Source organism: Phyllopteryx taeniolatus, chromosome 17 (assembly GCF_024500385.1).
Source record: "Phyllopteryx taeniolatus isolate TA_2022b chromosome 17, UOR_Ptae_1.2, whole genome shotgun sequence".
In the NCBI taxonomy this organism is placed as follows: Eukaryota; Metazoa; Chordata; class Actinopteri; order Syngnathiformes; family Syngnathidae; genus Phyllopteryx; species Phyllopteryx taeniolatus.
This window is the reverse complement of record NC_084518.1, coordinates 3,561,736-3,584,072: the sequence shown is the minus strand read 5'-3', so window position 1 is coordinate 3,584,072 and position 22,337 is coordinate 3,561,736. Positions and strand designations below refer to the sequence as shown.

At 42.9% G+C, this 22,337-nt stretch overlaps 2 protein-coding genes across 6 annotated transcripts in view; both read right to left on the bottom strand.

The window, feature by feature from the left end:
- Positions 1 to 10,738, bottom strand: part of spns2 (SPNS lysolipid transporter 2, sphingosine-1-phosphate) — a 61,100-nt gene extending 50,362 nt beyond the window's left edge. Inside the window, exons 1-2 of one of the 3 annotated variants that reach the window (XM_061751214.1) lie at positions 10,625 to 10,738; positions 1,972 to 2,204 (exon numbers count right to left, since the gene is read on the bottom strand). In XM_061751214.1, coding sequence (XP_061607198.1) covers positions 1,972 to 2,203 — 232 coding nt within the window. In that variant the 5' untranslated portion in view covers position 2,204; positions 10,625 to 10,738. Of the gene's footprint in view, positions 1 to 1,971; positions 2,504 to 10,624 lie in introns of those variants that run through there. The other 2 variants (XM_061751215.1, XM_061751213.1) reach the window with 2 other exon arrangements.
- A 2,193-nt stretch (positions 10,739 to 12,931) lies between these two features.
- Positions 12,932 to 19,562, bottom strand: spns3 (SPNS lysolipid transporter 3, sphingosine-1-phosphate (putative)). Of its 3 annotated transcripts, XM_061752309.1 has the most exons (13): positions 19,408 to 19,562; positions 18,569 to 18,814; positions 18,420 to 18,485; positions 16,389 to 16,525; positions 16,088 to 16,239; positions 15,936 to 16,002; positions 15,700 to 15,842; positions 15,447 to 15,599; positions 15,174 to 15,363; positions 14,836 to 14,901; positions 14,658 to 14,756; positions 14,367 to 14,538; positions 12,932 to 13,276 (listed from the first exon to the last, which is right to left on the bottom strand). In XM_061752309.1, the coding sequence occupies exons 2-13, from the start codon at positions 18,792 to 18,794 to the stop codon at positions 13,212 to 13,214; spliced, it is 1,536 nt and encodes a 511-aa protein (XP_061608293.1). In that variant the 5' UTR covers positions 18,795 to 18,814; positions 19,408 to 19,562; the 3' UTR covers positions 12,932 to 13,211. The 3 variants fall into 3 exon arrangements, with proteins under 3 accessions (XP_061608293.1, XP_061608292.1, XP_061608294.1); XM_061752308.1 differs by having other exon boundaries at positions 18,569 to 19,498; XM_061752310.1 differs by lacking the exon at positions 19,408 to 19,562 and having other exon boundaries at positions 16,389 to 16,512; positions 18,569 to 18,642.
- Between the last annotated feature and the right edge of the window lie 2,775 nt (positions 19,563 to 22,337).

Here is a 22,337-nt window from a genome sequence, read left to right as displayed (position 1 = left end):
TGGGCGCAGTTTGTACTGGGATGTGCTGCTTTTCCGCGCGTATGTGTTTTGGGGTTTCATCTTTTGACACACAGCGTGAGCAAGCAAGCTTCAAGTCTTTGACAAGGCTGTGCATCGCTGGGTGCAATTTCTCACGTTGTTGTTGTGGGGCAGAATAGCTCCGGTGCCTGGAATGGTCACCCTCCGTCTCGCTGACAATGCTTTAGTGATCCAAGCGCACACAACGCTCGCTACAGTCGTGGCTATTGCTACAAAGACCTTTTGACGTTCAGTAGGAGGAGGAGGAGGAGGAGGAGTGGGCGCGGCATCATTTCAGCTTAATGCTGTGTGCATTCTACTACTACTTTCTTCCTCTCTCATTCATCCCGGGAATGGTGGTCGGGTGTAGGGGGGACCATTTATCCTGTGTGTTCGCACTCGTGCCTGCTTAATTGACATTAGGATCTACGATTTGGGATTAGGTACCTGCTCGTGAGTGGGGTCAGGGTGAGGAAATGACTGCAGGAAGCAGAGGAGGAGGACCAGAAAAGGTGCTTTCACATCGCTGATCGATTCCCACTCAGGGTATCCGATGGCTGCCAACTCGCCCGGGGCTGTAATCTGCTTTTTTTTGCCCCGAAATCAGCTAGCTGCCTACTAAGAGCTGTAGAACACGGGAGAAAATACACCAAGTGTACCGCTGTGTTGCTAAACTTCCACCATGTCATTACGACTGCAATGTCGCTCACCCAGCAGGGGAGGAGAGAGATGGAGCAGGCGGATAAGCTCAAGCTGAAGGTTTCCTCCGCACTCTTTTCTTCCTGAGGGTCCCGTCCGTGCACATTGTGCGCGTACATCGTGCCTGACGGCCGTGTGGAGTTCAGGTGGCAGGGACGGGAAAGCACCCCCCCCCCCCCCCCCTCATCTTGCAGAGAGTTTGGGACTTCACACATGTTTCACCTTCGAGACCTTTCGAGCCGTCCAGCAGGCCCGAGACGGTGAGACTGAAATCTCAGCGCGGTCGGGGTTCGAGTGGTCTGGACCGCAGTCCATCATCGACACTCTCGAGCTTCTTCCGAGCTGAAGCCGTCGGGATGCTGAGCCGCAGGCACGTGACGTGGCCAGAAACCTTAAAAGCACACATTGTTCTGTGCATGCAAGTTGGCATTCCTTTTTCAGTCGGAATAAGGAGCGACGACGATACATCTCAACGTAACAATGCGAGATTTGTTTTTAGACAAACAAAGCATCCGCTGCAATTTCATTTCATCAAAGCAAATGAGCGTCAATTGAAAACATGTATTTGACTCCTTTCATCCAGCGCAACCTACAATTACACTTCCCTCCATTCTTTTGTGCTGCAGCAATATTTTTAACTCATTCACTGCCAAGGCTACGATGTCCGATCCGGGAATGAATTACTTGTGAAAACGGTGGCCTTTTGACTCCATTTTGCAAGTCGCCAAGGTTGAACATCATCGCAATTAACATTCGAAACATTCCAATTCATTTGCGTGCCCAAATGTCAGTTTCGGTTTCACAAAGCGCAAAAAGATGAACAATGCGAGGCTTCGTCTCAGCACCTCACAGCAGCAGCAAGCCGCAGCGCAGGAACTCGTAGCTCATTTGTTCAGCCCCCCCCCCCCGGATCACATCTTGAACGTTTATCAACCGCCGTCGATGTCACACGCGCGGTTGCGGATCGATCTGCGGCATGATCAGTCATCACTAACCCACTGTGGAGCATTTCCGTGAGAGATAACCCGAGATGAAATCAGCACGCGCGAGTCTCCGAGAGCGCAAATAACACAGCAGCAAGTGTGCGTCCGCTGCGCCGAGGCGCTCCCATTGTTCCGCCCGTCTGGGCTGAGGTGAGATGATCGAGACCGAAGAAGCTGCCGGCCGATTCGTGCAGCAAAATGATCATTAGAACCTTTCACGCCCCCCACCCCCAAAAAAAATACAAAAAATAATAAAAAAAATCCCTCTTACCGGCTACTGTGCATCGGTCCATGTAGTTGAGCACGTTCCCGAAACTGAGGATCCCGGCAGCGACGGCCGGCGAGCGGCATCGGAGCAGCGCGGCTCGAAATTTGTGCCCGGGTTTGCAGGCGCGCAGGTCCGGGTTGGATTTGAGCGCGGTGCTCACGCCGCCCGACAGCGTGCGCACTTCATCCGAACGGCCGCAGCCTTCCAGCTCGCATCCGTCGCCTTCCACGCACATTCTGGTGCAAAGTGACAGCAGGGCACAAGAAAACAACACCGAGTGTGAGCGCTCGCTGTGGATTTAGTCGCTGTGGAAGTGGAGCGCAGGATGAGCTCTTCTCGGCACCATATTTTTCCACCAGTGCGGAGTGACCGAGGGCCGCTGCGCTCCTGGGTTGTTGTCCCCCCACCCACCGCCCCCCCTTGTCAAGCAGGCGAGCGCAAGGGGTGCGGCCAGGAACTGTAAACCCCGCCCCTGCGCGGCCGGCAGCCAATGAGGGACGCGCACCTGATTGCGCCGCAAACCCGGGTGTGCGGGGGGGCTGGATAAGATAACCGTGCAAGGTGAAACCCGCGTGCAATGATGGAAGTTCATACAAGAAAAAAAAAACAAAAAAAAGGGATGACAGGTCCTCTGGACAAAGTTCCTCTTGTTGTTTTTTAAAAATATATATATTATTATTATTTACTGTGCACTACTCCAAAAAGCTTTTGGGGTAAATTTCAGCTTTGCAGCTTTGAGCTTCTTTCAACTGTTCAATGATGGGGGGGGGGATAACTGTAAATAAATGTTGCGTGATCCCGCAATAGGGGAAATCCGCCAAGTAGCGGCCACATATTTGTTTTGATTATTTATACATAATATAAAGCTACATGTACCATTCCGACACTTCTCGGTCTTCCACCCACTCCTATTAAACACTACCACACTCTTAGAAACACCTTCTATACTCTTAAACATACAATATTACACAGTAGTACTGTACACTATGGACATTCTATTCCTTGTAATATGTGTTCTAATCGATTTTTCCTTTTTTTTTATGACATTCTTAATGTTTTAGGCTAGGAAGCGATTATTTTACCACAAAAAAAAATTCAGCAAAAGGCTCAAAATCCCGCAATATGAATTATATGCACAAAATGTATATGAAAAAAATCTGTAATGCACTGGATCCGCAATATGTGAACAACAATACAGCGAGGGAACACTGTACACTGCATTGGTTTGGCCTGTGGCCGGCTAGATCTCGTTTTATTGCACCCGTAACAGCCCTAAATGAGTCCAAACACCACCACTTTCCTTGAATGTGGGCACCCCGAGCTGCGATGTTGAAAGTTGACAAGAGTAGTAGTGTTCACAACAGTTGGTTGCTTTCTCTGAGGGCAAGAAATAAAGAAGTTGGCGTTAAGGTTGGTCAATCTAGTTGTAAGGGTTACAGTGCAACCTCTGAAGATGAAAATGGGATCCAAATATTTGGTTAACGTAGGTGTTCAAATTTTGGTGGACCGTCGTGGTATATCACCAATCAAAGCAGCAACTTTGACCAACCTAAACAATCGGTGTTAACAATGTAAAGCAGTAAATCCCCAGGTGAGCAAAGTTAGCGGCAGTGCTAATGGTTAACTTTTTACACTCCACAAATGTTAAGTCTGCGACGCAAGATATCCTCGTTTGTCGTCTTGTATGATTGTCCAATGTTTAGAAGCTTCCTTATTACCTAATAGCGCTCATCTGTGTCATCAGGATGCGTTGCATCGTGGACATCTCTGCCATGCTAAGCGCTAGCGAACTGTCAATCGCGATGGGAAACAACATTTGGCATGGAATGGATCTGTACAAAATGCTACATATATCATCATCAGAATAATGTAATGTCAACAAAGCGGACGAATGAAAGGCTGTCAGAAAACCTGTTGGCGTCACCGGGTACTAAAAGAAAGACTGTGCTGTGGAGACCATCGTAATCCAGAGACTGTTGCCCTCATTCCCGCCCCACCAATTTGGTATCATCATATCGTTCTGAAATGATCATATTTTGATTGATTCAAAGTGACCCTATTTGCGCTCTTGTTTTTTTTTCGACAAAAACTGGGAAGTAAATGGTGATTTTGTCACGGTATTCACATTTTTGGAATTCCTCGATTTTGTGGGTTTCATGAGCTGGACGCCCAAAGAACAAGTAAATACTTGAAATTGTTTCAATTGTATATATAATCTATGGAAGTTCAAAGTTTTCAATGAAATTGTGGAAATAAAACTTGAAAAATGATGTTCCCATTTTTTTGGCAACGGGTCCGTATGCACTACGTACGCGGAAACTAAACTGTTGCCGACAACATCTGTTGTTCCATACACCGGATCATAAAGAATTGTATGATGTCCGGTGAAGCCATGATTTTCGAAATATCTTTGACAAGGCAGAATTTTACATCTGAAGTGGAGGCAGATATGTTCAAAAAGACGGGAACTGCATCTTGGCGTCAAGGAGTGTTTGGGCGTTTGCCCGGTTCTGCTCTGCAGGCGTTTGGCATCGCAAGGGCCTCAGAATTGATTTGAGCTCTGAACGCATTTGTTTTTTGCACAGCTAACTGTAAAGCGATCATCCGCGAGTTTGGTACGATTCTCAACTGGACGAAAAACAATGCATATTGACTATTTAAATATGAACTCGCTCAGCAGAAAGGCTCGGGCAAAATTCAGGCAATGAGAAGCAAGACCCAAAGCAAGCAGACAGTGGGCTCATGTGGAGATCCAAGGAGGGAGCCCCGAGAGCGCAGTTGTTCCCCGTCGCTCTCTCGGCGCCCCCTTTTTTCTTTCTCGGAGATGTTTGACATGCTGTATGTACATGTCCGCCGGGTCCTTTGTGTTTCCCCCCTTCATACAGAATAGGTGGGTGGACCGGGACCTATCTCGGGCAGTTTTTCTGCTCCGTGGCCCGGAGCCACAGAGTCACCGCTGACTCTCTGAAGCTTTCCTTCCTGTCGCTGCTCAGGGCCGAGCCTCCGGTGCAGGATGGGAGATAACTTAACTAATCGGCGGGCTGAGCGGCTGCAGGGCGATAAGGCCAAGTCTTGCTGCATCTTAAATAAAAATGCATGTTTCAAAAACGCACTGACACGTGTCTTTCTGCTGACGGTTTCATTTCCTTTCTGCCTTTCGTTTGCAGAGTGATGTGTCATTTGAGGATTTATATTTATTTTTTTTAGGGGGGGGGGAGGAAAAAAAATGATTTAGAACAGGATTCATTTTAGGCAATTGGCATCTGAAAAAGATTTTCTATGAGAAGTAACATTGTCATTATTAAACTATGCAAGTTGGGCCACTTGAAATTCATGAAATTATATAATTTGTGTTACACCTAGCAGTGAAGAACAAAAGTGAAAACAAGTTAGAAGAATAGTACATCATCAGCTATAGCGAATACTTGATTGAATTCAAATGAAACTAAGACAACAACAAACAATGTTGTTTTATTTAAGGTGACTTCGACTTAAAATCCTGCATCGCCAAATTTATTATAGCCTACCAAAGAATAGTTCTTCTAAATCCTGCAATAGTAACACAACAGGATTCTTCCTTTTGCTGCTTGAATGAGTCGTTTACAGCCCGTTTAATGCACACATTTCCCCTTCCTGCATTCATGGGAGCAAACGTTCGAGTACACGATGTACACTGAAGATCCGGGAGAAGAAAATGTGCAGACTTTTTTGCACACTGATGATTCAATAATAGTCACACCCCAAACTCAAGAGGATTTACAGAATCATGTAAGTAGAACCGGTTTCCTCAATGGTCAGGTGCTGAAGCATCTTAACTGGACAGGCGAGTGAGCATGAAAGGTTTACAACCTGTACAATTGCAACACTGCCGCACCTTAAGCACATGGTACATGTGCTATACAAATACACACTAAAAGGGCCTGGCCATTCACCGACAAGATTTGAAAAGGTTTTTTGATGTAGTCCAACATATATCCAGTAACTAGCCTGAAAAAAAAAAGACGGTAGGTTGCCGTTTCCATAATATTTTGTTGCATCGCCTTTTGAGGAAATTGGTGCAATCAAAATGATTTGTGTAACTCTCCGTGAGACCTTTACACGTGCGGACGTGTCAAGTATTTGGCCCGCTCTTCTCGTGAGCTCAGCGCCCTCCACAGATGTTCAAAAGGATTTAGATCGCTTCAGAATACAGTTGTTTTCAGCCGTTCTCTGGGGGGCGGGGGGGTTTAGCTTTGTGTCTTGGGTCATTGTCCTGATGGCGGACACATGACTTGTGGCTGAAACTGAGCTTTCTGACACTATGCAGCACATTTCACTCCAGAATACACAGACTTCATTCCACCCTGAAGGGAGTTACGATGCCTCTAGAAAGAAAACAAAAAACAAAGCAGCCCTAGAAAGCATAACTGAGCCTGCTCCATGTTTCAAAATTGTGTTTTCCTTCATCCATTAATCCCCAAAATGTTTGCTGGGGTTGAGATCAGGTCTCTCAAGCTCTTCCAAACTAAACTCATCCAAGCAGGCCTTGTTTTGTGAAAACTGGAACAGAAAGGGCCTTCCCCTTTACTAAGAAAATAATTACTTAAGGGTCAGACATTATGATTAAGGGTCAGAAGGAACGAAGGGGTCTTACAAACTCCCTGATTTATTGATCGTTTGATTAAGAGATGCATTGTGCACATGTGAAGCGCTGAAGAGCTGTGTCTACTAAGTACTGAAGAGTGCAAAGTTGCAAAGTACAAAATACATTAACACTGCACTCTCTGCAGTATTGCGTTTGAGAGCATCCTGATGTCTCCTGATCTTGTGCTGTTTTTACTCCAATAAAGCGGCAGCGAGACAGCGGCAACTCAATTTTGTGTCCGGGGGCAGAGACAGCCAACTTTATTGGCCATTTGAATTATTTACTCAACAGTTCTATCTATGTTGGCCTCCTTAGTCCCTGGGTCATCACTCTCAGCTGCTGTATCTTCTCTGATAAAAAAAAACCTTTTTTTCCATCTCCTCAAGCGGAATATTACCCTTTACTTCAATTCTCGAGCTGAAGTGAGAAAAATGCGGACATTTAGCAATTTAAGGGTGCTACACAACAGAATTGAACATGCACCGAGGCCAGATCTGTGTGGTGGCGCAGCTCTTATTTATAGTCTTCATGGGTCTTGGTAATTACCACATTGCCTCTGGTTCCGTCTGTGAATCAGCTCCCTCCAGTCCAGTGGCCAGCAGGCCTCTGGAAGAGGAATGCTAAATACATAGGAGCAGACGGCATGCGCCATTGTAGCGCAGACCGCAGTTGGCAGTCAGTTGCAGTCCACACTGTGACTGCGAGTCATTTGGGTGACACTTGGATGATCTCAAGGTATTTGATAAACATTGGTAAAAAAAAAAAAAAAAGTGAAATGTGAGAATGCTGAGTATTGCTGTCACAGAAAAAGGGAAAAAAGGAAATAAGACATTGATCTTTTTTATGACTCGCTTTTCTTTCTGTCCTCTCTCTGTTCTGTCCAACTGCATTTCCAATAGAATATCCATCACTCTACAAAGGGAGGGGATCAAAACCCCATGTCACAGAAATACTGGACAAAATAAGCAAGTAGTTGCACGTTATCGTCAAGTAAAAAACAATGTTGACACATTGTGATCTTTATCTATCGCCTTTGTTGTACAAAAGGCACTTTCAAAGCTTTAAAGTGAGAGCATAGCGTATGATTCCACGGGTCACAATTGTGACCGGAGAAGCCGCGGGCGGCGATTGTGGGTGTCGTTGATGCCTTTCTTTGCGTGCTAGACTTTTTAACTGGCATTTGTAGATGTAGTGACAAACTGTGAGAACTGACAACGGTTTTCTAAAGTGCGATTGAGACCATGTGGCAATATTCTTGACACAATTGGTGTCGGTTTTGAAGGTCTCGGGCATTCAATGTTGGTTTTTCTGCCTTGCCGCTTTGCGTGCAGAGATTTCTCCAGATTCTCTGAATTTTTTGATATTATAGATCGTCGTTGACGTAATCCCTAAATTCTTTGCCATTGTGTGTTGAGAAATGTTGTCCTCGGACTGTTGTGTTCACAAAGTGTTGAACCTCGCCCCATCCTTGCGGGGACGCTCCTTTTTTTAACCTGTTCCCCTGTGGAATGTGCCTAACAGGTATTTTCTGAGCATTCCTCAACTTTCTCAGTCTTTTGTCCCCCGTCGGAGCTTTTTTGGAACAATTGCAACAAAAAAAAAAGAATGATAATAATACTACTAATAATAATAGGCGGCACGGTGGCCGACTGGCGACCCTTGTGACGATAAGCGGCTCAGTAAATAGATGGATGGATAATAATAATAATGTTCATCAGTTTGAATATTTGTAGTGCATTCTATTGTATATAGGTTGAAAAGGATTTGCAAATCATTGTAAATAAAATACTGCAAGAATAAAGCTGTACAGTTTTGAGAATGCCGGCACAGCGGATGACTAGTTAGCACATCTGGCCCACAGTTCTGAGGACGGGGTTTCGATCCCCCCCCGCCTGTGTGGAGTTTGCACGTTCTCCCCGTGCCTACGTGCGTGGCTTTTCTCCAGGCACTCCGGTTTCCTCCCGCATCCCAAAGACATGCGTGGTAGGTTAATTGAAGACTAAATTGCCCGTAGGTGTTAATGTGAGTGCGAATGATTGTCTATATGTGCCCTGCGATTGGCTAGCGACCGGTTCCGGGTGTACCCCGCCTCTCGCCCGGAGTCAGCTGGGGTCGGCTCCAGCACGCCCGCGACCCGCGTGAGGAGAAGCGGTACGGAAGATCAGAATCCGAATCAGAATCAGATTCATCTTTACTTGCCAAGTATGTCAAAAAAACGACACACAAGGAATTTGTCTCCGGTAATTGGAGCCGCTCGAGTACGTCAATTGACAGAACACTTTGGAGACATGAAGACATTGACCAAAAAAAAAAAAAAAAAAACAGTCACTGAGCAATAAAGGGTCGCTTGTTATCTGGTAATTCCGGTACTTTTTTTGGGGGGGGGGGCAATTGTGCAAAAAGATGCAGCGTCCTGTCTATGAATGAATGATTGAAAGACTGTTTTGAGAATAGGCGAATTTTTTAGGGACAAAAAATATTACAAGATCAAGTTGGGAAATTAACGAGGGGGAAAAAAACGAATGAGAAAATAAATATATCATAATTCAAATGAACTATTTGGAGAGAGATTGATCAAATGAACTGTCTTGACATGGATGATGATGAATGTGATGTAATGGTCCCAAAAGTGTGAGAGGCCACACCGTGGGTGTCGCCGGCCTCTTCTGCTAAATGTCATGTCACTGCACCAGTGTCCTGGTGATAAGCAAAAGACTGCAACTTCATATCCACAAATGTTTGCCTTCTCTTATCGTGGTCATCCACTCCATTCAAAGACAGGCAAGGAAAAACATGGACATGGAATAGATAACTTATTGTCTTGTGTTACTGTGGATGAACACACTACTTGATGGGACAGCATTCCAAGCTGTTTTCATGTCGAAAATGCTCCCCCCCCCGTCCTTGAGTAAACACCGACCATATCCGTCCTCCCTCATTGATCGACCCGGACAATTTATTAGCCATTGTGACAGTTTCCTGCGCTGCCACGGTCGACGGGGGGGGAAACTGAGAGGTATGCAGATAAAGTGCTCAGAAACATGGTGCACAATGCCCATTGTGTTTTAATTGCAGGTCAGACTGTTACCTCTCCAATGTTTTCCACATACCTTTTCGTGTGCGTGTGTATTTGCTTGTTTTTGCACATACGTGTCTGTCCAGTCTGTTTCCTCAGCAGAGTACTGAATAATCACGTAATGTCTCAGAAATTGCAAGTTCAAGGCTAAACTGTTAGCAAAAGGGAAAACAGCATATTCCATGACTAAGCAATTGTACTTTTAACAATTGCTTGGCACCTACAAGCTCTACTCAAGAGTAAAAACTGCCGTTTTGAATTTTTACTCAACACTTCACGAGCCACGTCAGCGGTACACCTCACAGTCAGTCAGTCTCACAGGCTCACACTATGTTCATCATTGTTGCACTTTTCCTTGGTGTAGAACTGGACAACATCATACGCAACGTGGTTTCTGGCATTTTCTCCACTCGTGTGGATAAACGAGATAAAATCAGAAACAGGTATTGTATTTTCACGACCATAAGGCGCACTTAAAAGTCTTACATTTTCTCCAAAATGGACGGGGGCGCCTTATGATGCGGCGCGTCTTATGTGTGCAACATAGTTCCAACATCTATAAATGATGAGCGCTCCGCTTGGATTGTTTTTATATGTAATTATTATTATTTTTTTTTAAGCATTTCCTGCCAACACGCTGCTTACGCAGAGGAAAAGCGGACGTGGCTGAGGACAGGGGAAGTGTGCGTGAAGTAGGACGCTAAAGCCACGCCCCCAGTAAAAACCTTGTTTTAGCGTGCATGCATGCTACCGTATGTTTTCATACGCCTGCGCCCAATAATGCGGTGGTGCGCCTTATGTATGCGTTAATTACAGAAGTAGACGCCGTTAACCGAGACTGCGCCTTTTAATACGGTACTCGGTACGATTGTGTGCAGTCAAGACAACACTGCAAACGACAACCATAAAAAAATGTAAGAATCCATTCATCCATATAAAAATGAAAAGAAAATTACCTTGAAATTCAAGACTTGAGCTTTGTTCTTTTTTTGTGGAGCTTCGCTTCGGTTTGTCTTGACAGGCGGTACTGAAACGTCTCCGTTGCTTCGTGAAGCTCAACTTTTAAAGAGTTTCCTCCCAGGACTTTGATCTTTAAATCTATGTGATGTCTCCTCTTCAAAAACAAAGTGACTTTGGTGTATTAGAGTAAATTCGCTTTATGCGAAACATATAAGCGCTTCCAAGAATGGATGGATTGATATTCCCATGAAGCGCTTAAACGATCAAAAATCATAATCATGGGATTAATTAATGCTGTCTCCAAAGTATTTTCTGTCAAATGCTTGTCTGTTGTCGTACTAGAATCAGAATGCAATTTATTTGCCAAGTATGTGAAAAACACACAAGGAATTTGTCTCCGGTAGTTGGAGCCGCTCGAGTACGACAACAGACAGCCCCAAAAAAATACTTTTAACAGAGACATAAAAACATAAAAACACACTACGGAGAGTCACTTGGCGATATGCTGATTTTAAAATCCCAGCAAACCCGAAAAAGTCTTAAAAGCCACTAATAGTTCCACGTGAAAGGGCGTTTTGGTGATGTACAGGTCTGCCTTTCCAAAGAGAACCTGAAAATTAATGTCACCAGGCATCATACAATTTGCTCTGATCCGGTATATGTAACAGCCAATATTGTTTGCGCTTACATACTGTATACACTGACTGGTCGCTTCATTTGGTGTACGTACAACATGGCAAATCATGAAAAAAGGAGGTGTCACGATTGCAGCAGCTCAAGCTCACTTTTGTCTTGGTTTCTTTCTCCTTTATGGCATGTTTTCCCACTTTTGCTGTTTTGCTCAGCCCAAGTTGTTGACTCGCAGAATATCGACACTCTGAATTTCTGCCTTGCCTTTAACATGAATTTGACATGATATTATGGTGGATCAATCTTATCTATCATGGCCAGGGAAGAGTTCTTGATTTTTGATGAGATTTCCTAATAGGGAATAGTCATCGGCAGATGACAGTGATGATGTAAGCCAATGATTGCCTGTCCTTGCTTTGACGTAAACAAGAATGTACTCTCTCCTTTATGTTTCTTGATCCTATGTATCAAAAGAAGCAAGGACGGACGAGGCATATATGCTGTATTAATTTCTGTTTTGAGTCGACAGTGCATCGTTGCCAATTTGGAATTGGGACCCGTGACCCGACCCTTGGATAAACCGCTTGCCGGATTGGAGACGTACCGATCAGAACTGCCGGGGTGCCCTTGAACACATTTCCACACTTCCATCCGCCCGTTTGCATTAATAGGCTCGACGTTGAGCTGGAGACCCTCCTAGCTGACTTTGGGCGAGAGGCGTGGTACACCCCGGACTGGTCGCCAGCCAATCGCAGGGCACATATAGACAAACAACGATTGGCACTCACACGCGAGGACAATTTGGAGACTTCATTCAACCTGGGAAGCATGTTTTCGAAATGTGGGAAGAAGCCAGAGCACACGGAGGCAAGGTGTCCTCAAACAGGGCCGAAGCCCCAAGTAGAACCATTTTTCAGAACTGGCGTGCGTGCAACAGTAATTACAATGCCAGGCTGAGAATAAATGTCTCGCAATCATCTGCTTATTACAGGTGCGTCGAGATAATTCTATTGAATGGAGCTGCTCAAAACACACATGGGCCATTCCGCATACATGCAGAAGAACATAGACAAGCTTAGATCATGATGCTCAACTGACAAAAAAACCCAAGTGGAGCATTGTGCTCTTAACAATAAGACCGCAGCATCATCTAGTGGACTTTCTTAAAATCACAGACTGTAGACGTTTCTCATCCAATCGTGAAATTTGGACCTTTTTGGATTTTCGGGGCTCACTGCTGTGTGTTCTTGGCTTGACGCAGGCGGAGGTTCTTTTCCTGAACACTCGGCATTTTCTTCTTTGAACTGGATTTACCAAGGGAAGGGATTTTCAAAATGTGACGAGTGTCAGCAGAAATGTAAGGGTCTCATTTAGATAAGAAAGACAAGATGTGATGACTGCGTCGAAATAAATGGGCTATTAGGAGACTGCAGTGTCAGTTTTATCATTTCAAGAGGTGGCCTGATTACCTGTGCAGAGTAGTCAGGTTTAATTGGCTTAATTTGTTTCATCTTTCGCAAATTCTCAAATGAGGTGCATATTAATATTGTCACAGGGTTTGTGGAGCAAAAGGAGATTATCCTGATATTAGCATGTAAAAAGGTGTTGTTGTTTTTTGTTTTTTGCACAATGAATTTGTTTTAAGATAAAATAATATTAAAAAGGTACTCAAACATTTTTTGTTCAATTTATTCAAAATGCAAAACAATGTGTCAACATATATTCTGTTCTCAACTACTGTATATCCGTCTGTCCTGTCTTCCCTCTTGAGTAACGTGGTACAGAATGTTAACATGGTGAAATGCTTCTTGAAGACAGTTTATGTTTCTACACCACTGTAATTAAAAAAAAAAAAAAAAAAACTCTTTTTGTTAATTCCAACATCCATCGCCACACTTTTAGTTTTGATCAAATGAACAAGAGCATTAAATGCATCGCTGCAGTTGTCCAGCATTATATGATCTGCGCATTGTTCATCTCCACAGCGGACTCGGGTGTAGGACCTTGCAGGGGAGGATCTAGTGGTAATACACAAAGAAACATACAAACAAATTGTGTTCTGGTGTTAACGAAGCAGCCCTGATGGGAAATCTCCCTCGCACACAACAAACAATGGAATTGATTGGAATGTTGTCAATGCAGGTCCAATCTGGGTTGACAATGATCCATTCATCTGGTTAAACCCATTTCTGACTTGGACATGTCATAGAACTGGACTGCCAATTGTTGGGTCAATGAGGAAATTGTATTTGCCACTAGGAGTGCCATAATGTCAATTGAATAAAAAGCTACTGTTCAACCACAATTGCCCTCGGGAGCAGCACTGAAAATATACTAGAGTGAGATTTTAACAAGCACAAAGAACTGAAAATAAAGCGAAGTACCCTAGATCCAGAGGATTCATGACTTTAACCTAGACCATCACAGTTAATTTGAAATAAAAGCATTGCAGTGTGGACATCCATCTTAATGAATGATGTGGCACAAAAATATGGCATTTAGAATCCTTTTACTGTATGCAGAATACCTCCATTTTTAGAACGATAGAACGATGACGGTGCACTAGTAGAACCTGTCTCAATGGCTTTTCCACTACTGTATCAACGTTGGCACTGAGCACTGAAACCTCTTAGCCAATGTGGCTAAACAGTATCAAAATCTCCTAGTCATCTTCTTGCACCCACATTGTTAAAGCTTGCTTGTTTGTCTGATAAATTAAGTATGCCCTGTTATTGGCTGGATGGTTCACGGATGGATGGATGAGCATCTGCAGTTTCACTAGCCGTACTAGTAGTGCGCAGAGATCAACTAGTGCACGGTTTTGCCTCACTCGAAACACGCATGTAGTGTCGTCGTTCTACCGCAGTGGCTTTGTTGTTCTCCCACAGTAGTGTGCGGTAATGTCATACAGTAGTGGGAGACAGACAGACACAAGTGGGGAAAATAGGACTAGTAAGACATACCTGCAGTCATACTACTCGTGCGTTGCTCAAACAGCTTTCCATAGCAATAGCAGCAGTAGTAGTAGTAGAAGCGGTACTAGTAGTCGTGTCAGTAAATCATGGAAACTTGACCAAATGCTTCTGGACCGACCAGTACAATACATACCTTCCACCAGCTGCTGAGCTGCCATTCTGTCATCATTGATGTAAAGCGCAGTCATGAGGAAGAAAATCCCTCCCAGGATGCCAACAAAAGGGCAGATCAGGAAGCTGTACTGAAGACTAGGGAAGCTCCAGTCTGTTGATGGAGGCTTGGATTTCTGTATTGCGTCAGATATCTAGAATGAAGATTGAAGACAACCATTTGCAGTTGGCGGTTATTGAAGCTGCCGCGAGCAGCACCGATGAAACTCCATTGGAAAAGAAACACAGTTGACTCCTTCTTAGTACTTCTCACCGCTCCTATTAGATACGGACTCCCGGCATCCCCGAGAAGGTGGCAGACTGTGATCTGGAGAGCCTCGGCTGTGGCCCTTCTGGTGGGCACAACGACATACTATGGAAAAGAGAAAAACACAATATGACTTCACCGTAAGTGTTATTTCATTGTGTTTTGTTCCTACTGTCACACTCACCAGTAGCATATCAGCCAGAAGGGACCAGTTGAGCGATAATAGGAACTCAGCTATGAAAACGAAGACCTTAAATGAGACGAATAGGATCAAATAGACATTAGCCAAATCTTTACAAGTACTTTAACCCATCGCTTTCATTTTTTTTAATGAAAACCCCCTCACAATATCTGTTGTAGTTCATTCAAGAGGTGCTGGCCGGTCGAATTTCTTCGACACCGAACTCATCTAACGATCCTTGTAAGGCTTGTGGTTTGTAAGGTTTTTCAGGTACGGTACATTGCAAGACTACTTTACATACTAGAGGAAATGGGTACAGTATAAAAAGAATGTAGGCTTACATAAGTGGCCGGAATGCTTGCCGTTGCCACGAAGATGCTGATGCAGAGGCACGGGACGGATCCCAGCATGCCTCCAGCGCAGATGAGTGGATCTGCATTGGGTATTTTGTCCCGCAACCGTCTGGCCAAACCAGTGCCGAGACACACTCCGAGAACGCCAGAGACCACTGTGATGGCGCCAAAAATAAAACTGTACTGGGAGCGGAGAAATACAGAGATGTTAAAAAGCTGCAGGTGTTAGGAATGGAAAGCTAATAAGCACACACACTGCACCTGTCTCTGTAGTTGCAGGACCCTTGAGTGCATGGTGGTTGAAGGCCCTGAGACACCTGAGCTCTGAACAGAAAAGTAGGCATCCAGAAAGCCAAGGCTCCAGTAAGGAAGGCCATTGCCGTCACACCCAGACTTGACCATATGTAACTTTTACTTGAGAGAGAGAAAATGCGATATTAAAAAAAACCTTCAGGATTTTCAGTGTCACCTGCAATCTCAAATATTCCACCCCAGAAATGTTTCCAGGTCCTACTTTTGCAGAAGATACTTGATGTCCTCCAAGTAAGAGCTCTGCTCGTTAACACCATGTTGGTTGTTTTCTGCAGCACCTCTGGGTGGGTTTGGGCATAAGAGCACCACTAAAATCAACCCAACAAGACCGAAAATGGGAGTTATCTGTCAACACAGTAACAATTCAAGGCAGGTTATGGATCATTGTCAGTGCTATTTTCATATTTTCAGTTTTGAGCTTTTGAAGGGCATTCTCACCCTGAGAGACCAGTTCCAGTTACCAGTCAGGCTGGCTATTGATGACCCTGTTATATAGCCAAGACCACTAAGGACACACAGAAGGTCATTCGAAGAGGATTACGCTGACATTGAACAATGAAATTATTCATCACGGACACAAAATGTCTGACCTCCCAACAGGGATAAAGATGTAGAAAGCAGCAATCATGACGGTCCGTTGTCCCCCAGTGAAAAGGTCCCCGATAATGGTGGGAGCGATAGTGGAGTAGCTCGCCTCCCCTACCCCGACCAGGCCTCGTAACAGCACCAAAAGCCAAAAGTACTTCAGAGATAAAATCAACATCGAAGCCCATGATCAGCATTTAGTCAGGCGTGCTATGACGTCATTCCGAGTATCCATGTTTTCCAAAAAATAACAATCACATGATGAAGTCAAGGAGTGAAGTTTCATGGAGTCTATTTTGCACATACCGACTTGGTAACAAAAGAGCTGCCAGTGGCGGTCACCAGCCACATAATCAAACCCGCCGCCATGATGTGTACTCGGTTGTAGCGGTCGCCAAGGTAACCGAAGAGAGGGGCCATCACGAGGAAGCTGCAGATAAAAACTGTGAGTATTTTAGTATAGAATGCTAAGAATGGAGTCTTCTTTATGTGAAGATAGCACTTCAATGCCCCCCCCCCCCAAAAAAAATCTATTATTATAGTTATACTATGAGAATTTGACATTTCTGCAGTCATTATCATTGTCCATCCATCCATCCATCCATCCATCCATCCATCGATTGTCAATTATCCACTTTGGGTCTGAAAATGATCGTTAATCCATCTTTGCCGGTGACGTATCGTGACTTGGAATACCCCAAAGGCAGACCACCACATGTTGCCTCATTATCATTAGATTTATTTTTAGAATACATTCATCAGTGTAACATGTTTCTTTCTTTGTATTCCTTTTAGGGGTGGGACTCCATTTAAAAAAATATAATTAATTAGAGCTTTTGTAATTAATTATTCTCGATTCATCATTCCAAAAAAGCAACTTTTTTTTTTATTTATTTTTTTATTTAAATGGATTTTAGTGCACCACCGTATCAAATAATTGACACAAACAGGACTATCGTTGACTCTGGAAAAATGCATTTAATTGCATTTCAATACAAAACAAGAGAAGAACAGTCGAACATATCCCCGGCAAAAATTAAACAGACCTAAAGTTAAATTTCCATTGTAGAACAGTTTTTACATTTTAATTTGTATTTATTTATTCATTTATTTTTTCAGAACAGTATTGGTATTGCCTTGAGATGGTTTCTGTGCGGCGGTTGAAAAGTTGTATCACTTAACATATGAATATGTAACAAATGAGGATATTGTGAATCATTTCCGATTTAGAGTCTTAAAACAGGGTGACCGCAGCCAATGTGGGATCAATTCCCACTCAGTCGCTGCACGTGTGCATGTGAGCGTGAAAGCTTGTCTGTCTTGACATGTGTGCGACTAGTGACCGACCGGTCCGGAGTGGAGTCTGCCTTTTGGTCTGGAAAAAGGCGAAGTTTGGAAACAGTACTAACGGTACCGCAAAAGATAAAACAAAAACATCATAATAAGACAGTACTGTATACTTCTTGTTATGTATTAAGCAGCGAGGGTTTGCCAGTTTGTGCATATCTTCCTGGCTAGAGATTTTTAGCAGTTATTCTTCCGAGGCTGTTCCCACTAGATAAGACACATGAGAATTCACATCAGATCTGTCAAATATATATATATATATATATATATATAAATGGGGGCGCTTTTAATAATCACATAATCTCAAAATGCCTTTCAACCACTGTAATAATGTAAATGTCTTTTGTGTTTTGTAACCTACAGTCTATTATTGTTGCAGTTTGCATTTGGGGCAGCCAGCGGTTAACATGTCTGCCTCCCAGTTCTGATGTGCTGGGTTTGAATATCAGCTCTGGCCTTTCCGGGCGGCGGTTGCATGCACTCACCGGGCTTGTGTGGCTTGGGTACTCCGGATTCTTCCCTTATTCCAAAAACATGCGCATAAGGTTAATTGAAAACTCTAAACCGCCCTTAGGTGTGAATGTGACTGTGAATGCTTGTTAGTATATGTGCCCTGCGATTGGCTGCTGACAAGTCCAAGGTGTAACCCGCCTCTAAAATTAAAAAAAATAAATACTGAGTCTTGAGTCTGTATGAGGCAGTGTGCAGTTGTACACCACAACTACAACATTATGATGGGAAATACGTTGTTAAAGCGTGGCCTTCCTGACAGTCTTATTCAAAACCTAGCATCAACACCCCCCGCAAACCTCTCTAAATGGATATCTCTAATGCTGTGACACTGTCACTGCTCGCCCAAATTGGTGCAATCACAAACTGTATGTTCTGCAACTGAATTTCAGCACTTCCTCGTGAAGCAATGGAGGGTGGAGTGAGGGACTTTCAAAACATGCAACTGGTCTGGGACATTCGAAGAGATCATCATCTTACCTGTCTGAAGAAGTCCAGCTGTACTGTCATTTATATCAAAGAACGTCTGTAAATTTAGGAGTATGCCTATGCACAAGAAAAGGTGGTTATTTGCAATTCCGCTCATTGACAACAGCGATTAGTGCTGAGAGCTTGAGGTGTGCAGAAACCTGCAATTGTGTATCGTTCCATGTAGTTGAGTAAGTTGACATAGCAGAGCACAGCCACTGCGACGTGGGCTCGCCGACGTGATATGGCAGGTCTGTCGTCCAGTTTGGGTGTAAGTGAAGAAAGACTGTTCACAAATGAGCCATAGTGCAGACCAGAGCTGGAACCCCGGCTGCGTCGGGGCAGTGGCCCATCTTGCGGGAACGTGACGGATCCTTTCAGCTCCATCGTGAGCAGGTCTCTCTTACCTGATTTCATTTCAAGAATCCAACACCTCTCTCACCAAACATGCTGAACTTGTTTAAGTGTTAAACATTTTTACATAAGATTGACTAGGTTTTAACACATTGCAATACTGTATTACAAATATTTAAATTGTGGCTACTTTCACTTCTCATAGGAGTTACACGGAACACTATTTGTCGAATTTTGCTTCTCTTGCTTCCTGTAGAACTTACTGACATCAAACGGAGAACACTATTTGTCAAATTTTTACTCAGAAAAAGTATTCAGCATTTAATGACAGGCTCCTTTTAAACCCGCATATCCTTCGGACAAAAGGCAATTACACATGATGGAGAAAGGAGAAGAGGGTTTTGAAAAAAAGTCCAACATATTACAACATAAATAAAGCACAATTCTGTTCTATTCATGGGAATTTCTGCTCACTAATAATTGACATCTAATAGCATACTTTGATCACCATACTGGCACCGCTATTTTGACTCCCTCAAAGAATTTGCATTTGGCCCTCATATCGTGGCAAGTTGACCTCCTCACCGCCATTCAACCTCAAGTCACGTGTTGAGCCTGGCTAACAATTGAAAGTAATCTGACATACTTGTTGATACGTTTGTTCATTCCATGGTGGCAGTATTCAGATGACAGTGGATCTCGATCTCCCTGCGCGTCTGTGAGGCATGCGGAAGCCCAAACGAAGCCCAAGCTCTTATATTGAGTTAGAAAGTGAGGGACAGCCCATTTTGGGGGTGGCGAAATACTTTCACACAGTTCTTCACTGTCTCGCAATGCTGTAAACAATACATCTATCACTTTCTTTTCCTCCCACTTCTTTCTTGAGAAATAATAAAAGAAAGGACTTAAAATGATAAACCATTACCTTATGTTGCTTTGTCTTTGGGGTTGTTTATTTGCAAAAAACTTTTGCTTTTGCTTTTCAGTCTCTGTAACATCAACAAACCAGCCTCAGAACATTTCACATACACGATAAATGTTTTCAGGCTTTGGAAGTCAAAACTGAAAGATCAATGGAAAACAATCAATTATGCAGGCTACCGTGGCTGCGAGCTTTAAGCAAACACAACTCCTATAACATGTGGCTGTCAGTTGACGATTTGTTGCGATACAATCGAAATGAATCACAAGCTAAATTGAGACGAAAGCAGCGCATCTGTTGAACATGCATGTTACTTCAAACCCAAGTGTGCTTCATTGCTGCAGCTCTTCCCAATAATGTGCACTTTTTATGTCAGGGTGACATAACTTCTGATCAAAAGGAATTGGATTAGGCAGTATGTTTTTCAAATTTAAGAGGCCAGAACGGATGCTTAAATGAGGTTTTGAAATGTATATATTTTACTCTGATCCTCAAGTAATACTCACTCCCACTAACCTTTTTTCTCTTTATTTATTTATTTTAGGTCATAGCAGTTTAAGAGAATCAAAAACAAATAGCTCACTTATTCATAGACACATCATCTCTACAAGCTAGGAGCTCACAAATGTCTTGTAGATGGCTTTTAAACAGTGGTGGGAAGTACAACTATTTTGCTACTGGACTTAAGTCGCTTTTTCAGGTATCTGTTCTTGACTTTTTACTTTGATTTTATTTCTTACTTTGTCAAAATAGGCGTGTTACTTTTTTCAACTTCGTCAGATGACAACATCGTGTAAAAAAGACAAATAGATTGCTTGATTGCGTCATTCAGTGCTTGATTGAGTGATTGATTGATTGATCGATTGATTGGAGTCTTATAATCCAGGGAGCGTTAACTCCAGAGTCGGAGCAAGATATTCCCCCATCACTGGTCTTATTTAAGAAAATTGTTTGATGTTGTCGGCTACAAGAATGATTTGCGGGAAATTTGTGGTGTAAAAACCAGCTTCTGGCTTTTAAAAATTCTCTGTCTAATTTGAAAAACAACACATCCAAGTAAGATGTATCTTTTCAATTACTATCATTAGCTGAGTTAGCATTTTCTGTTCATCCCTTCACAAGGTTACCAAAGCTATGGGAACAAGTTAAGCCAACGCTAGCTAGCTTTTAAACACCAACATGCGACAAGTAACATTCTTCAAAAGCAGTTTGAAAGCCAGCATCTGTGATGGTATGGGGATGTGTGGCATGGCTAACTTGCGCATCTGTGAAGGCACCATTAATGCAGAAAGCTACACACAGGTTTTGGAGCAAAATGTGCTGCCATCCAAGCAACGTCCTTTTCAGGGACATCCCTGCTTATTTCAGCAAGATAATGCCAAGCCACATTCTAAACGTCTTACAGCAGAGTGGTTTTGGTAGTAAAAGAGTACTAGACCGGCCTGCCGGGAGTCCAGACCCGTCTCCCATTGAAACAACAAAAAGCAAAACCTTCAGTTTAGCAGTTTGCGATTGGCTGGCGACCAGTTCAGGGTCTACCCCGTCTTTTGCCCAAAGTCAGCTGGGATAGGCTCCAGCACGACCACGACCCTTGTGAGGATAGGCGGTACGGAAAATGGATGCATGGATGGATGGATGGATGCATGCATATAACTATATCACATTGTACAATTTCTTGTATACTGTATGTACTGTATTTGTTTTATTGTATTTACTTTGTTTTACTCTGCTTTGAAGGTCAGCATTACAAATGAGAATCTGTCTGAGTTGTCTTATCTGAATAAATAAATATTAAATAAATAAAAATCAAAACAGGTACCGGTAGCCCAATATTTAAAAAAGTTTTCGGTAATTTATTTATCATTTTGATGATTTGAACCAATACTTCTACTTACCAGTCTTTTTTTTTTCTATCTGTACTTTTGCCTTCCATGGTGTAAACACTGGGACATACAAAATGTTTTATTGTAACATAAAACAAGGTTTGTTGGCTTTCATTTTGACAAAGTGGCCATTGATCCAAGAGTTGCTAACCCATCAGCAAGGTTACGTGGTTAGCTGTTCAGTGGCTCCTCAAGATGAAAACCCTGACTATATGACATAAAGGGAATATTCAGGTACATTGTAGGGTTTTTCGTAGGCTGTACTGATTTTCGCCACAACACAATACTTTGACCAAAAGTCAAATTTTTATCATAAATATAAAAGTATATTAATTATACGTTCATGTTAAGAGGAAAACAAATAATAAATAAAACTCGATTTAGTAAAAAATAAATACATAAATAAATATATATATATATATATATATATATATATATATATATATATATATATATATATATATATATATATATATATATATGGTAGATGTTCATGTACTGATTTAAAAAAATAATAATCACATTTTAGTGGGACGTGTGCCTCACGTCAGTTGTTGCCATCTAGCGTTTACAGTGAATATTACATTTACATTACCCAGTTGTTGTTTTATTTCAAACAGTCTTCTCGTTGCTTAATAAATGATGGTTTACGTCCAATTTTCATATCTCAACAGTAAAAGTTCACACACATCCAAACGAGGTGAAGCAAGCTGCATTTAGACGTTTGCCCATTACTGTACACTATTTTGAAATGTAAGTAATTGTCAGAAG

Coding starts and splice junctions, on each gene's coding strand:
- spns3 (XM_061752308.1), bottom strand. CDS start 18,824: ATGAAATCAGGTAAGAGAGACCTGCTCACGATGGAGCTGAAAGGATCC. Junction 16,240..16,388: donor GCTCTTTTGTTACCAAGTCG/GTATGTGCAAAA, acceptor TTATCTCTGAAG/TACTTTTGGCTTTTGGTGCT. Junction 15,600..15,699: donor ATCAAGTATCTTCTGCAAAA/GTAGGACCTGGA, acceptor CTCTCTCTCAAG/TAAAAGTTACATATGGTCAA.